The sequence below is a fragment of the Xiphophorus hellerii genome, chromosome 6 (genome assembly GCF_003331165.1).
Source record: "Xiphophorus hellerii strain 12219 chromosome 6, Xiphophorus_hellerii-4.1, whole genome shotgun sequence".
In the NCBI taxonomy this organism is placed as follows: domain Eukaryota; kingdom Metazoa; phylum Chordata; class Actinopteri; order Cyprinodontiformes; family Poeciliidae; genus Xiphophorus; species Xiphophorus hellerii.
The window spans coordinates 5169306-5184552 of NC_045677.1; the positions used below are offsets into that span (position 1 = coordinate 5169306).

The 15247-nt window shown below is 38.2% G+C and overlaps 1 protein-coding gene across 3 annotated transcripts in view; it reads right to left on the reverse strand.

The window, feature by feature from the left end:
- Positions 1-15247, reverse strand: part of LOC116722060 (low-density lipoprotein receptor-related protein 8-like) — a 97696-nt gene that overhangs the window by 39570 nt on the left and 42879 nt on the right. For all 3 annotated transcript variants that reach the window (XM_032566169.1, XM_032566170.1, XM_032566168.1), the window contains exons 4-5: positions 13737-13865; positions 1337-1723 (exon numbers count right to left, since the gene is read on the reverse strand). In XM_032566169.1, the coding sequence (XP_032422060.1) occupies positions 1337-1723; positions 13737-13865 (516 nt within the window). The remainder of the gene's footprint in view (positions 1-1336; positions 1724-13736; positions 13866-15247) is intronic.

Below are 15247 nucleotides of genomic sequence, written 5' to 3' on the forward strand. Positions count from 1 at the left end.
TTAGGACTTAGCTCTGGTCACACATTAACCTAAAGCAGAATGTGAGCAATAAAATGGTTAATATATTAATTCAATAGCAAGCTATCATTCATGAATGAGCATGCTCAGCTGATAATGTCCTTGTTTTGGTGTGTGCTTGTGTACGCGACAGACACATGACATCACACTCTCCAGTTAATTGATCTGCTGCTAATCAAATCCTTCTTTGTGTGAAACTGCTTCAAATGTAGATATATCTCGCTGAGCAAAAGAGTTTTAGAGCAATGAGCTCTGGTGCTATCATCTGTACAGCAGTATCTCTCTCCTTCAGAAGCAGTGTGTATAAACCCTGTGTGTGTTAGGACTGCGGCTACAAAAAAACTTTGAGATAAGAGGGTTCTGCTCTGTCAAGTTTCTGTCCTGCAGTTTAGAAAAAGCTGCTGCAGAGTTGGACAGTTGTAGTTGTGGAAGTGGACTCTAATGCTCACACTGTTTCACGCTACAGGAGCTGTTTGTGCACAGACACACTGTGGAAACTCATTCTGTCTAAGAAACTCAAATGGTAATGTGCTAAGATAAACAAAAGAAATTCTAACCGAAGCAAGACGTGTAAAAGAGGCTCTAAATATTACTAAACTTGGGAAAAAAATCACATGTGCAGGCTCTTAAAGGTGTGCACACCTTCTTTCAAAACCCCTAATAAATGTCTATATTATAGTATATATTGTTCTCAGGACAGTTTTCATTAATATTACGAGTGGGCAATATGGACTTACAATCTTATTGCAATATTTTGTGGTACTATTGTGATAACTGTAAAGACTATGATAAAACAGCTGCTATTGTGGAATACTGTATGCACTCTTAGCACCACAAACAATTATTGTTTTTGAAAAATATTCCCACTCTAAATAGACTTTATACGCCACTTTAAACAGTGGGAATTATATCACGAATCTGCACACTATAACTGCATTTAATCATATTTTAAAATACATTGATAGTTTTTAATGATCTGGGAACGGAGAAAAAAAAAAACGTTTGAAATCATACAGTGTTTCTTTCTATTACAATAATTCAAAATTCTTACTGAGGTATATTTTCCATTACAAATGGTAATTGATGAAGTTAATGCCCACCCCTAATTAATGCCACATAAAAACTTTAGACTGACCTTCTGAGTTTATTATAAAGTGTTAAAATATATTTTCATGCCAACAGAGAGATCCATCACTATGTATTAGGTGGCTTTAAAGTCTGAGGACAACCTTGAATTGGAGAGGAAAAAAAATGTTTACAAGTTGACATAATGTAAAACTGGAAACGGCTCAGGATTAGTGAAGCCAGGGACACTCACGGCAGTCTGACTCGTCGGACTTGTCCTTGCAATCTGGATCTCCATCACACTTCCACGTCAGGCGAATACACTCCCCGTTAGCGCAGCGGAACTCATCGGCGGTGCAGTTGGCTCTGCGGTTGGGCAGGTAGGGGGCACCGTCGCCGCAACGTTCCGGGCTTTCGTCGGATCCGTCCGAGCAGTCGGGGTCTCCGTCGCAGCTCCACATCAGCGGCACGCACTCCGACGTGTTGCAGCGGAAGTGGTTGGGCCCGCAGGTCTGCGCCGCCGCACACTTGAGCTCGTCGCTGCCGTCTCCGCAGTCGTCGTCGCCGTCACACACGTAGACGGCGGCGAGGCATTTACGGTTGGCACACATGAACTCGGCGCTGGGACACGCTTTGGCGTCTACAGGCAGAAGTAACAAATATATTAAGTTTTTAAAACCAGAACTGAATTTTGTTCAATGATGTTAAAAGCTTTTCCTGGCATTAAGCAAAAGCTGAAGGAGTATTATAGAAATTAAAAGCAGAGACATGATAGTGTGAATTAACTTTAAGCAGCAGGCTACAGAAGCAGAGCATATCTGACTAAAATAAAGCTGGAGAGGATGAGAGTAGTAATCACAAGAAAATGTGGAGAGGTTTCCTCTCCGGGGGAGTCGGTGATAATACAGCTCCCTCTGCCAGAAGCCAATCCTTCTCCTCTCTAATCAATCTGTGGCATGGTACCTCTTTGTGAACATCTTCTTCTGTAAAGAGGGCTTTCATTTTCCAGCATTTTTTTTTTGTTTTTGCTCAAAGACTATAAAAAGTACCAGAGTATTTTTTGTTGTATCTACCTTAAAGTAAGTTTAAGGAGAGTTTTTTCCCTGAAAAATACTCAGTTTGTATTAAAAGTTTTAATTTCAGGGGATGCAGGGGCCTCCAAAAGTATTTATACCCCTTGAACCTCTCCATATTTTGTCACATTACAAAATATACACAATTAAAAGCATTTTTTTCAAAATGTTTTGAGTCATATATAATTGTTTTTCTACTTCACAATTGTGTGCCACTTTGTGTTGGTCTTTCACATTAAATTTCAAAGAAATACATTTATGTTTGAGGTTATTATAGTTAACTAATACAACCTAAACAGCATAAACAGACTGAGAAAACATTTTCGTTAAGTGAAATAAACTAATTAATGATCTATATTGTGTGTTTGCAAAACTGAAACATACTTAAATTATTTCTTGTGTTCATGAATTTATTTATTAGGCTTTCAAACTGATGTGAAATTTATTTATTTTTCCACAGAAGCAGTTTATGTCAGCTGCACTCCATGCTTCTTATGGCAGCTATGCTACGCTAGTCCACAAAATGGTGACAGCAAAAGTTGGGAGAATATACACCAGTCAGCTGGTTGCTCTTCAACAATTGAGCAAATTTTTTGAAAATGGTTCTTTTGTTGAATATTCACTACCCAATCGATGAATACATAATCACAATGCAATACTGAAAAAAACTACACTGAACTAAAGAGTAGCTGCGTTTCCATTAACAATATAATTGTGCCTAATGGAAACACTAGTTTTAAAAGAAATGAAGGTTTGTTGATTAAAAAACAGTTTCTGGGTTAGCATGACGTGTTTTTTTTTCTTCAGCTGTACTGACATTGGTACATGTCGCAAAACTGCAATGGAAACACTTTTTTGGCATCACACTAGTCACATGGCAAACAACCGGAACTGACAGAAAAGACGAAGAAGATGACAGGAAGTGGTAGGAGGAGGATGGCACGGGATAGGTTTTTTTTCAATGACTTCTCATGTGAACAAACTTACTCATGTGTGATTTTAATTGCGTTTTTGGAAACACAGCAACTGCGAAATTGTGTTTTTTGACATTAGCAGAATATTGACAAAGTTTTGCGAAGCATTTGTAATGGAAATGCAGCTAATATTTAGCTAGCAAACCAGCAACTAGCTAGCAAACTATTGAACCCACTCCATTTTTTCGCCTAACTAAATTAGGCAAAAAAATAAGAAAATCACAACTAAATAAAATTAAACATTATGAAAAATCCTAACCCCTGACTTAAATAGAATTATTTTGTTTTGCTTTCATAAATACAGGTAGTGATAGTGTAAATTAGCTAATTTTGTTTCAAGGAAGAGTGGCTAACTACTCAGGCTGTAAGGCTTTTATTGTGTGTCTGGTGGCTGGTTTTTGCAAATACCTCTCTGTAGCCCCGACCTGACGGTAAAAGTCAAAACAGTTTGTGTCCAGAATGTGCCCTTAAGTATGAGTAAGTATGCACTTGCATGGCGTCTAGGTGACTGACTTTCCATGTGTCCCACTAATTTTACACTTACAAAAAAAAATCTATATTTCTCCATTTCTTTTTCCTCTCGCTCTTGCTGCCTTTTCCAGTTTTGTTAGAGTCACGTTTTATCTTGGTAAAAAGCACTCGGGGTGGAAAGTAAGTTCTCCCACTGAGAGCCCACAAGCTGCACAGAGGTCAGCAGCAGGAAAAGGAATTTCATATTTATACAAACCACAGGGAGTTCAGGAGCTTCACACCTCGATGCTTTAGTTGTTCCAGCTGGTTACAGGACAGGATTGGTGTTTTTACCTCATATTATCAGCTGTAATGCAGCGCTGTATTTACCGTAAGGCCAAACTGCAAATCCTACATATCATGTCTAACTAGTACAGATGGAGGAAGCAGCTACATGTGAAGGAACCTCAAAATAAAACTGATCAGAGGCTGCAGAGTACATAATTGTGCTCCGGTTTTGTTATGATGTCCTTCAAAAGACTCAAATTGAGTTCATCCCTTAAAAAAAGAAAGAAACAAGCATCATGGTTACTCACTGTTATATCCATCACCTATTTAGTCCTAATAAATGCCCAGACTTAATTACCTGACTGGTACCATAATGGAGCCAAGACGGGTGGTTCATGAAAACATGTGTTGTGGTTTCAGCTCAGTAAAAGGGTGATTTTTCATTAATATTAATAAACAAGCCGCCGCAGCTGGTTCTGAAGTGGATTTCAAACCAGTGGCCCGGTTTCGCCTCAACACACTCTCTATCCTAATTTGGAGCTAAATAATTAAAGAGCTTCAATAAACATGTGCATTATTACACGAGGGGCGAGAGCATTAGCAGTGTGCGAGTGGCCGGGTTACACCAGAGAGGCACTCTGTTTTCCTCTGGGGCGATGAGTAAATGTACTTAAAGACTTCTGAGGAGGTTCGATCCCACAGACCATCTGCTGACGATGCCATACAAGTTAGCGGGTTTTAACTGACATGAATAAATCAAATCCAGGAAACAAGTTGGATGTGAAGTTGAGAATTTCATAATATTTACAGCACTTGAGAAAAGTATTCGCCTCTTGACAAGTTTCTACTAGGGATGCACCGATATGAAATTTGGGCCGATGTCAACATCTGATTCACCGTTACAAACAAAAAACTCTCTTCCCTTTTTTTTCCTGAAACACAAACGACAACCGGATGAAAATAAACATGGGTTGTTAACATTGGCCCACTTGTACTTATCGGACATATACGTCATATAATTGCTAACATCAGTGGATACCGATGTTGATAATAATATATTCTAGATCTGTAGTTCCTACCATTTGTTTTTTATTTTAATACTGTCACACTTAAATAGCCCAATTAAGCAGTAAAAGGGAGTATTGTATATTTTCCAAGCACCATCAGTGGCATTATATTGCACAATCAAGTAATTAACTTCAGCTGTTGTGAAAAATATATAGCAAATGACTTTAAAGAAATTTGACTTTGTAATTTAATGCCTTGAAATTAAGCCTCTCTAAGTCTCTTTAAAAACTACTGCTCGTTCTGAGACTCCGCCTTCAGAAGGAGGAGGAGTTGTGCCTAGAAGGCGGAGCTAGGTCCATCTAGGCGTTTTGCACAGCTGAATGTTTGCCATGGGAGACACAAGGATTTCTCAAACATAGAACAAAGAATCAAAGAAAAACTCAAGGAATGTTATTGATGAGGGAATAATATCATAACATGATATAGAGCTCCAAATATTTTAATTTCACACAATAAAATTAAAAAGTGCAAAAAAAACCCTGAAATACCTGCATCATTCAAACTTGGACTAGATTGTTACTCTCATTTTTGTTTTATCAGTCAAAAGTCGTCACTGGCATGAAACGGAAATAACTCAGGCAAGTTGGCTGATGTAATGCCACCGTTTCGCATTAAAGACGTTTTTCTGCCAGTTACAATGCATTACATGATGAAACAGAAAGCACACACTATTCTGAAGGAATCAAAAACATAAATCACAGAGAACTTAAAATGCTTGATCAGCGTTTTCCGTTCTCTCTCTTTTTCATCCCAAAAGGGAAAATCATTTTCTGTGACCAACACTAGTCAGAAGTTGGAAGCTTAGCACTTTCCTAAACTTGGCTGCATAAACGATGGAAGATTGTTGCCAGCGGCAACCAGTGGTTCAGATGAAGAGCAAAAGGAAGACAAGCTGCTCTGCTTGCACTACCGTGACAAGTGATGAGAGTGAACTGAGGGTGTTTGTGCATGAGAGTGAGGATGGACAGATAAAGTAAAAGGTAAATTAAAATTTTTATTATAAAAAGATTTAATTACTTTTTTTTCTTCTGTATAAACCCACACACACATAACCTAAGCCTGTTAGTCACCTTGGCTTTCTGCTACATGGTGAGGACAGAGGATACGAGACAAGTATCCACCCATCACCAGAAAATGAAAGTCTCCCCAGATTCCAATTTAAAAAAAATTACATTTGTAAAACCTTCAGTCGAATAAAATGGTCCTCTGCTTCACAGAGGATGAACAGAACTAAAAAGATCAGTTTCACTCATCACAGGACATGGCTATGACACATTCTGCTTGTAAAAATATGCATTGCACGACATGAGGAGCATCAATAATGAAAAAGAGATTAAAGGGTAACCACACAGCAGGAACTAAACCCGACCAGACATGAACTGCAAATGCAAACACACGACAACACACAAATCCTGACATGGAGTTCCCTGGAGACAGACATGCTCAAAGATAAAAGTTCAGGTTAGCGAGTAAACATTAAGCTCTTCATCACTGAGAGTTAAAGGCACGTGTCTCAACTTTCGCGTGGATTTTCTGCTGCTAATGTGAGGCTGACCCTGAAAAGTTTGCATCGGGGAAAGCTACTATCAATTAAATGTATAATTCAAAATGTGGATTTTTCAATTAGCAGGATGCCTCTTTTTCCGCTAGCAGAATGTGCTGAAGCTCACTGTGGGGTCCAGCTGTGTGAGGTTTGAGAGAGAGAGATCTTCCTTTTAGTCAGAAAAAAAACAGTTGAAGAAAAAAGAAAGTTGTAATGCGTTGGTTAAGATAACATATGTAAAGCACCTACACATTTCTCTAGACAAACACTCTGCGTATCACTTCCCTTTGTCTAATGACACTGACATTTTCTCATCAATCAACACCTTAAACGGCGTTTTCACACCTGGCAGTCTAGTAGACTGTCGCGTTTGTTAAGATTGTATTTACCCAAAATGCCCTGCGTCGCAGGCCACTTCCTACTGTGGGAGCATGCTGTTTTCACATATACATTCGAACCGCACCAGAGTTTACTTCAACCGAATTGAAACTTCGGGTTTTAGGCGCACCAGCATTTTCCTTCTCAGTCCGCATTAGAGTTCCTTTACGATTTCAAATCTCCACAAACGAACCGGACTTTCTAGGCAAGTTGGATTAAAGCGAGACCAGACAGGGCTGGTGTGATTTGTTGAAGTCTATTACTGTTATTTTTAAGGATGTAGCTGAAGATGTATTTGTCCAGAAAATTTACAGCCAGCTACTTCGGGTTTTCCACACGCTTGACTAGTTCGGCACCTTTTCAAACCTGTACACAGGAAGAACACATGCACAGAGCAGAAGGTCTGAGTTTCAAACTGTTTGTTAGCTAGTCATTGATCCAGATGTTTGCTGAGGCCTCCACCTGTTTCTTCTGGAGTTTCTGATGAAGCAAATCAGGCTGAATTGTGTTAAATCAAGTAAAATTGCAGTGTCCAAGCCTGCGAGTCTGATTGAGGCCTACCCACACAGGTGCATCTAATAAATACCAACTTTGAAAGAAGTGAATATTTATGCAATCACTGATTTTGGCGCTTCATATTTTTATTTAGTTGTCACTGTTTTGCAGAAATCAGTTTTCATTTCGACATTAAATGGTTTTCTTTAGCCGGGGGAGTTTTTTTCGTGAAATATAGTCACATTTTGTTAATCATGATTTATCTATAAAAGCAATAAAAGGGTAAAACATTCAAGGGGGTGAGTAGATTTTATAGTCACTATATACAATGTCACAGTAAATCTGGAGCTCAATGTCCCCCCACAGTCATAAAGTCTGCTGTGCAGGAGCATTACAGTTTCTCCACACGTTCTCGCCATAGAGAAGGAAAGGCGGATTAAACAAAAGCTTCACACACTGTTCAACAGCAATAAGGAATAAATCTGATTCTACATAGGATTTAATTTCCTGCTTCAAACATCATCATCACCCAACTGGTGCAGAGGAATAACAAGCTAAAGAGCAAGCTGAGCGTAGCTTAGCATAGCATTCAAACAGCCTTTCCCAAACAATTCAGGGTGAGGGGAACAAACCTGATCTCAGTCACCATCACAAACTTAAAATTGTTTTGAGCAATTAGTTGTAAACTGTATAGAGATGCAACAAATGTTTATTTTTGGGTTTTTTTCATTATTATTATCTGTCATGTCTTTTTGTTTAATTTCAGGGATACCATACAGAGACTATTTCCTATGCAGCTTTGTTCTGCAGAAAGCATATCTCAAGATGGCAACCTAATTGTTGGATCGACTTAAATAAATCATAACTACATCTGCATTCAAAGTAAACAGACCCCATTAATGAAATAGGAACTTGTACTTGAATGACTTTCAGCTCACAAAAACACAGTCATGATGATACTGAGGCTTGGATGGCTGCACATTTCAGGAAGAGAGTTTTTTTCTTTTAGCTAATAGTAACTCACACCCATCAAATAGTATGGGTGTGAGTTACTATTAGCTCTGTTTTTCTAACAGTTAAGGCAAACAGTAAAGCTTAAGCCAGTTTTGTTGAGTCACAACCTTGAGAAAATATCACCTCTCAACTACAGTGATGAACTTTACGCTTTATGCATCTTCAGCTTGTTCCCCATCTCATTGCCTGGCTTTTAGCGGGCACAGGCATGCATGAGCACATCTTACCCATTCAATCCTCGCTCCTTTGGCTTCCTGTGCATCAGAGTTCATTTTTAAGTCCTGATGTTGACTTAGAAATGCCTAATCTTGCTTCTCCATAACCATTTGTTTTCTTCCAGCCTTAAACTGGTTTTAAAGTTGTCCCAACAGCTAAGCAGAAACTTAGAGGAAATTTAAATTCTCCTGCCATTTTAGCCAAAGCAAGTAACAGAAAGCATTAAACGTCTCAATAATATCACCCAGGAACTGCGGGTTGATGTAATTTACTAGCGATTTAACCAAGTACTGTGTTTTGTTTCTGTAGTTATAACTACAATGGAGGTAATGGACCCATGTCTCATTTCTACTTGTATATATATAATAGATTTGAATCTCGCCTTCACTCGGTTCTTATGAAACAAATAGTGAAATTCAATGTATGTCAGAGTTCTCTGAAGTATTTCAATGCTTTGGAGCTTACAGTAGTGGCGGGTTTATTGATTGAAGCTAAATATTTTTCTACGGTGGAACCGTGAGAAAGAATAGCCTTGGGCATTACGGTTTTAAACTCTTCATTATACCAAGAGTTTTGAACAGGAAACTCAAGTGCAAAAAATATATTAAAAAAATAGGTACAAGTCCTTGGTTGCTTTTTCTACAGTTATTTTTCCTCCATCACTTAAATAAACAGAAAAAGCACTTATCGTTTATAGATTAGAGCGCACCTGCAGGGTAAATGCATAAAATCTGCAGATTCACACCCACGCAAGACATACAGCCTCTTCTATACACAATCTGATATTAATAAAGAATAAAGTGGGGTGAGAATGTGCGAATGTTTTCAGAGTGTAAACATTCAGACGAGAATCTACATGCAAACGTATTAATGTTCAAATTCCATTGAGCCGAACATATTTTGCTCAGAGTATTCTCCATCATAAGAGGAAATTTACTGTGATATTTAATGCTTCCAGAAATCTGTGCCTCAGTGACAAATGTGTGTTTGTTCATGTTTTAAATGCTATTGGGTTTTTGTGTTTACATTATGTCAGCGAACCATTTTTTGATGGTAATTATTGGTGAATAATTTGTAAGTGTGTGAGATTTTGCATTTTTAATGCCTGGTCACTGTATTAACGTCCGAGAATGTTTTTTTAAATTTATTTTTATTTGAAAAGTACAAAGAGGAACTGGATCTAAACTCTGAGAATGGGCATATTTAATGATTTAGATGACTGAGGAAATATTTTGAACAATACCGCAAATGATTTTTTCTAACAGAGTCAACAGTAAGTGAAACTTAGAAATGTGAAATAAAAAGGAAGAGCACTGATATTGTAAAGAAACACCTAGCAGTTGTTTCTTTACAAAACTAACCATAGATTAAACTAAGAAATCGAATAAATTACTCAAATTCAGAAAATTAATCCGCTTGACATTTTCATTTTTTAGGGTGCGCTCTCTAACATTCTACAGCCATGTTCTTTAAAAATATTGGTGCAAGCCACTAAATATAGATGAATAGTTTACCTTCTTCTTCTTCAAAATCAGAGTAAAAAAAGCAAAACAGCAAACTTAAATGAAATTTAATAAAAAGAATAAAATCCTCCTGATAAAGATTACTGTCCTCCCTTATCTTAATTAATATTCTACTCTTATTTCTTTTTATTAATGTAGACAATATCTAAGAATAGCCCTTCACTATTTGCCAGAAGAACAGATGAAGTTGATTTGAAACAGCATTTTGATAGACAAAAAAACACTTAATGTAACATAAAGGTATATTTTTGTATCCAATTGTAAAAGAAAACCCTAAGAGATCCTAAGGATTCGTAATCGTCTTGGCAAAAATGTATATCTATCCGGTAAATAATTTTCAACGTGCTGCAAAACATGATAGTAGAACATTTAAGTCCAGGCTCTATGTCGTTGTTTCGAGCAGCAAGGGTGCTGCGGCTGCGTGGGAGCGTAACTCTGGTTGGAAATTAAGATTCTTGTGGAACAAATGACAATTTTACTTTAATGAAAATGATGTGAAATGAGGCGACGCCTGCGAGGTACAGTAGTTCAGGCAGAGAGTTGACTTCACACGTGATCTCCCATTCACGCCGCAGAACGCATGAACAAATCTCATCAATTTGAATGGTCTGTTTAAGCTTTCTGAATCATCCTGCAGAATGTGTCACATTGCTGCTGTTGCTGCCTTGCAGCCCTTCCACCACCCCCAACATTTCCAGGAGGCTGGGTCTGTCACAACAACAAATTCTGCTGGGCGACAAATCATCCCAAAAATGATTGCGATAAACCATTTTTAACAACATATGATGGTAATGGCATATTAATGCAAGTACAAAAATAAAAAATAAACTTTAATTTCTAAGGAACAGTTAATGCTGGAACTGGAAAAAGTTTTAAATATCCAAAATGAACAAACCAACAACAACAACAAAAAAAAGATTTATGAACTCTCTGCAAGCAAAATTACATTAAGAAAAAAAACTAAAAAATTGGGGAAAGCAGGCAAAAGTTCCAGTCAGGACTTTTATGAAAAACAAGAAAAAAGTGGGTGTCAAATGTTTCCAGCATTTTTCAGATGTCCTGTTTTGAGCGATATTAAGCATAGTAATATTGATATTAGCACCTCATTAACAATTTTTGTCCAAATGGAGATGATTAGGCTCATTTTAATTTATCATGTGATTAATTGATTTATTGATTACAGGTGAGTTGTGTCTTTTGTCTCTGTTGCTTGTTAAACATTCAAGCTGAACAGACTGGACAGGTTTAATGTTTAACTCCATCTGCCAGCAGAGTAACAATATGTAGTAAGCAGTCATATTTAACACCATTTGGTTTTCAGTTCTTAATTAAACAATAAAACAAATTCACAACTGAAGAGGCATCAAATGAAGTCGTCTTCACGTTTCAGTTCACGCTTTCTGGAATTTCTCCATGATTTTTTACAGACTTTTCTGCATATCCATAACAACTTTTACTTCTGAGTCTGAGCTTAGACCATTTACACAAAAGTTTATATCAGTTCAACGGCTGTGCAACTTTTGGAAAAGTTTTCCGTATTACATAAAGCAGTGAAGGACACTTGTCGGTTTTACAAAAGAAAATAAAACTCTGGTTTCGTCTGAAGCCTTGGTTTAACGTTTGTTTATTTCTGTACCAAAGATGTATGACAGCTAAGTTAGAACTACCTTCTGAGTTTTGATGAGTACGGCCGTTGGAATTTGACATATTTTCAGATCGCTGAGCTGGAGCGCAGACACAGTAGGGAAAAACCAAATCAATGCTTTGCAGCTCCAGATTTGATCTACAGACACAGTTAAAAGCTTCTAATCCTTGTTTCAGACATCCTCTTTCAGGCTGGTACTGAGCCCAGTCACTCTTCAGACAAACTGCTCTGAGGAGCATTTAATAGGTCTAATTTGTGATGCTATCATCCCCGTTCCTTGCTAATGCTACAGCCAGCCTCTCTCTCTCAGCGGGTCACGCTTGGCGCCATTTGTCCGCGAGGGGATTTGAGTCTTTGGCCGAGTGGACGACATCCTGCTCCCTGCCCCCCCGTGTCACTGCTGAGAGGTTTAAGGCTGTCACATCAATACCGACATTAGAATGAGAGCAGGATTAGTCCAGGCTAGACTGGGTCTCAATGAGCAGCGCCGTGAAAAGACATCTAAGCTAAGAAGGTGCTAGACTGAAAGTCAATAGAGTTGCTAACAGCTGCTCCAGAATGAGTAAACAAGGATAATCACTAGAGCTGTCAACGTTAATGTGATAAAGCTAAAAAGTTTTCAACTCTCTTGTTTTGCATCGTTAGGTTGTGCTAGCTCAAAGTTTCACATGAATTATGCTGGCCGCTCGTATGTTGCCTCGTCACACGAGTAGAAATGGAGGGGGAGGGAGGTTTCTATTTTTTTTGTTGGCTCTAGTTGTCTTTATTTGAGAGTGGTCAGAAAGGAAAGTGGGTAATGAGAGAGGAGGAAGTCATGCAGCAAACGTCATCAGGCCGGGACTCGAACCTGCGACGGCCGCATCGTGGACTAGGGCCTCCGGACATGTGCTCTACACCAGAGAGGGAGTTGTCTAAATGAACGTTTAAAACAAAATAACTTATGAACTTTTAATACTGGAACTGGAAGACATTTTAAATATTTAAAATGAATAAACAAAACAACAGAAACAATAAATAAAATTAATGATTTAGTTTTTTTTTTAAATTGCCCCAAAAAAAAAAGAGGCTATTTAACACCGAACTGACGACTTTATCATCTAGTTTTTGGTAGAAATAGAAAAGAGAAAAATTATAAATAATGCAAATGGAAATTATTGACCACGGATTAATTTATCACGATTATTTTATTTATTGCCTATTGCGACAGACCTAATTAAGGTTATACAATAAATGAAGCCGTCTTTAATCGGGTGAGTTTAAATAGAAGATATGTTTTTAATGTACTTTTTCTGACTTTCACACTGATTCCATCATATGCAGTTTCTTGCTTTGATGAAAATTCACACGACACTAAGCAGATTGGGACATTTCGGAGATGTTTTTTGAAATGTGCCATTTCCTCAGCTTTCAACTCAGAACACGTTCAGATTTATTGCCTCAATCACATTTTTCCTGACGTGTGGAGGAAAGCGAGCAGATTCTTCACGGCTCCTCAGAAGTAGGCCAAGGATGGTCCCCGAAGCGATTTGGGGGAGGGGGCTACCATACGTGCGAGTCACGTGATTGGCTGTGTCTAAGGTGCCTTCATATTTAATGGCTCTAAGAGCTTCATGGAGAGTTTAAGAACTGTAGAAATCCTCCTGGTATCACCGGGAAGCCCCCCATATCTGATGTTTCACACCACAGATCATTTTACATCAAAGAGGGACTCTGCTGTCAAGCACGGGTAGCTTAAATCTGGAATCACTTCGTATCCGTCAGAATATACAGTGACTTTCCTGCTGAGCTTTAATGCGTTGAACCTCTAAATAATAAAACCGAAGAGGATAAAACCTTTTCACATCTAAAAGTTCTAAAACTTCTTATTTAGTCGCTTGTAAACCGTGAATGTTGCAGGTATTTATCAGAATGTCTCCTGAAATGTGATCAGCTGTAACAGGAAAAAAAAGTCGTTTGCTTCTAGGAAGGCGACTTTATAAAGCTCACCAGATGCACAGTCCTCCTCGTCCGCCCCGTTCTCACAGTCTTTCTCCCCATCACATCTCCATGACAACGAGACACACTTGTTGGTGGATCCCCCGCAGTCAAATTTCTCTGGAGGGCACGTCTGTTTGCCTGTGGATGGAGATCAAACAGACAGGGGAAGATTTCTACAGTGAATTTATAGGCCCATAAAAGCAGTTTAAAAAAAAAAAAAAAAACTACAAACACAACAGCCAGCATGCGGTTAAAACTCATCGGATGCTACAGCACTTGATTTTTACTGTCTGGGCCGCCTCTACGGCCTGCAGAAGGATCCTGAAACACAGCAAAGGCAAATTTGGCAGAAATGCAAAAGTACAATCCGCCCCCCGTTCCCTCCTCTTCTTCTTTTCCTGCCAATCTGTTCGGGTTGGCACAGTCGATTTGATGCTGATTACAGCATGTTTAATATGACGAATGTGGTTAATTATAAACCTTTGCTTACAGAGCCGCCTGAAGCCTTCCAGCAAGAAATCAAAGGCACAAACTACAAAACAAATCATCCAGCCTCCTTTATCCTTAGATTATTTATTATTCTGTTGTGGTGTTGCTTTTTATTTGACCCTCCTGTGGCCATCATATGAATACCACTCTGTGAGGAAGTTGTTACCACAGGAAGAAGACTCTGTTAGCCATCAGTGAGGTGAAATGACTTCAGGAAGAACAAACAGTTGAAGAAGATATTTCTTTCTAAGTAAATAGAATTTATTCTATTTAAATAGAATAAATAGAATTTATTCTATTTACTTAGAATAAGCTTGATAGTTAGCATCAAGCATCAAGCTAACTATCAAGTAGGACTGGGTAATAAATCAATAATATACTGCATATTGCAATAGACACATGATCAACATCAGCTGTGGATAAAATAGGATCAGTTTGGCAATATGTTAGACATTTAAAACAAAAAACTAATCAATAATGATCAATAAACTGATATGAAAACATTATATTGTGATACGTTTTCCAGCCACATCATCCAGCCCTATTATACTATCAAGGTACATGTTTACATGCCAGGTAACTGCTAACTGTGCTAAGTGTGTTAATCACGCCAACATCTGAAATAAAATGCTAAAGACAGTTTAAAATATTCACTCCACAATCATGTTGTTGTTATTTCTTCCTAAAATTGACACATATTACATTCTTAAAAAGCACAGAAAAAAATTGTGAACCATAATTTCTTATAGATTGAAGGGGACCTAAAGTCATTCTTTTGGCTTAGATTTTCATAGTATAGGTATCCCTGTCCCAGTTATGCACGTTGCCCGTGACAACCTATTTGCAGCCCTCCACGCAGGAAGCAACTCCATTATTTGCTGAGGGCAGAGTAAGAACACGCTCCATAATGAACATCATTTGTGAGCTCTAATAGAATCTCTGATGCTGTCGCTAGTAATGTTAGCTGTGCGTTGCATGGCGGGTTATTGGACTAGACAAGGAGGGAGTCTCCAAGGCCATGTTTGCACACA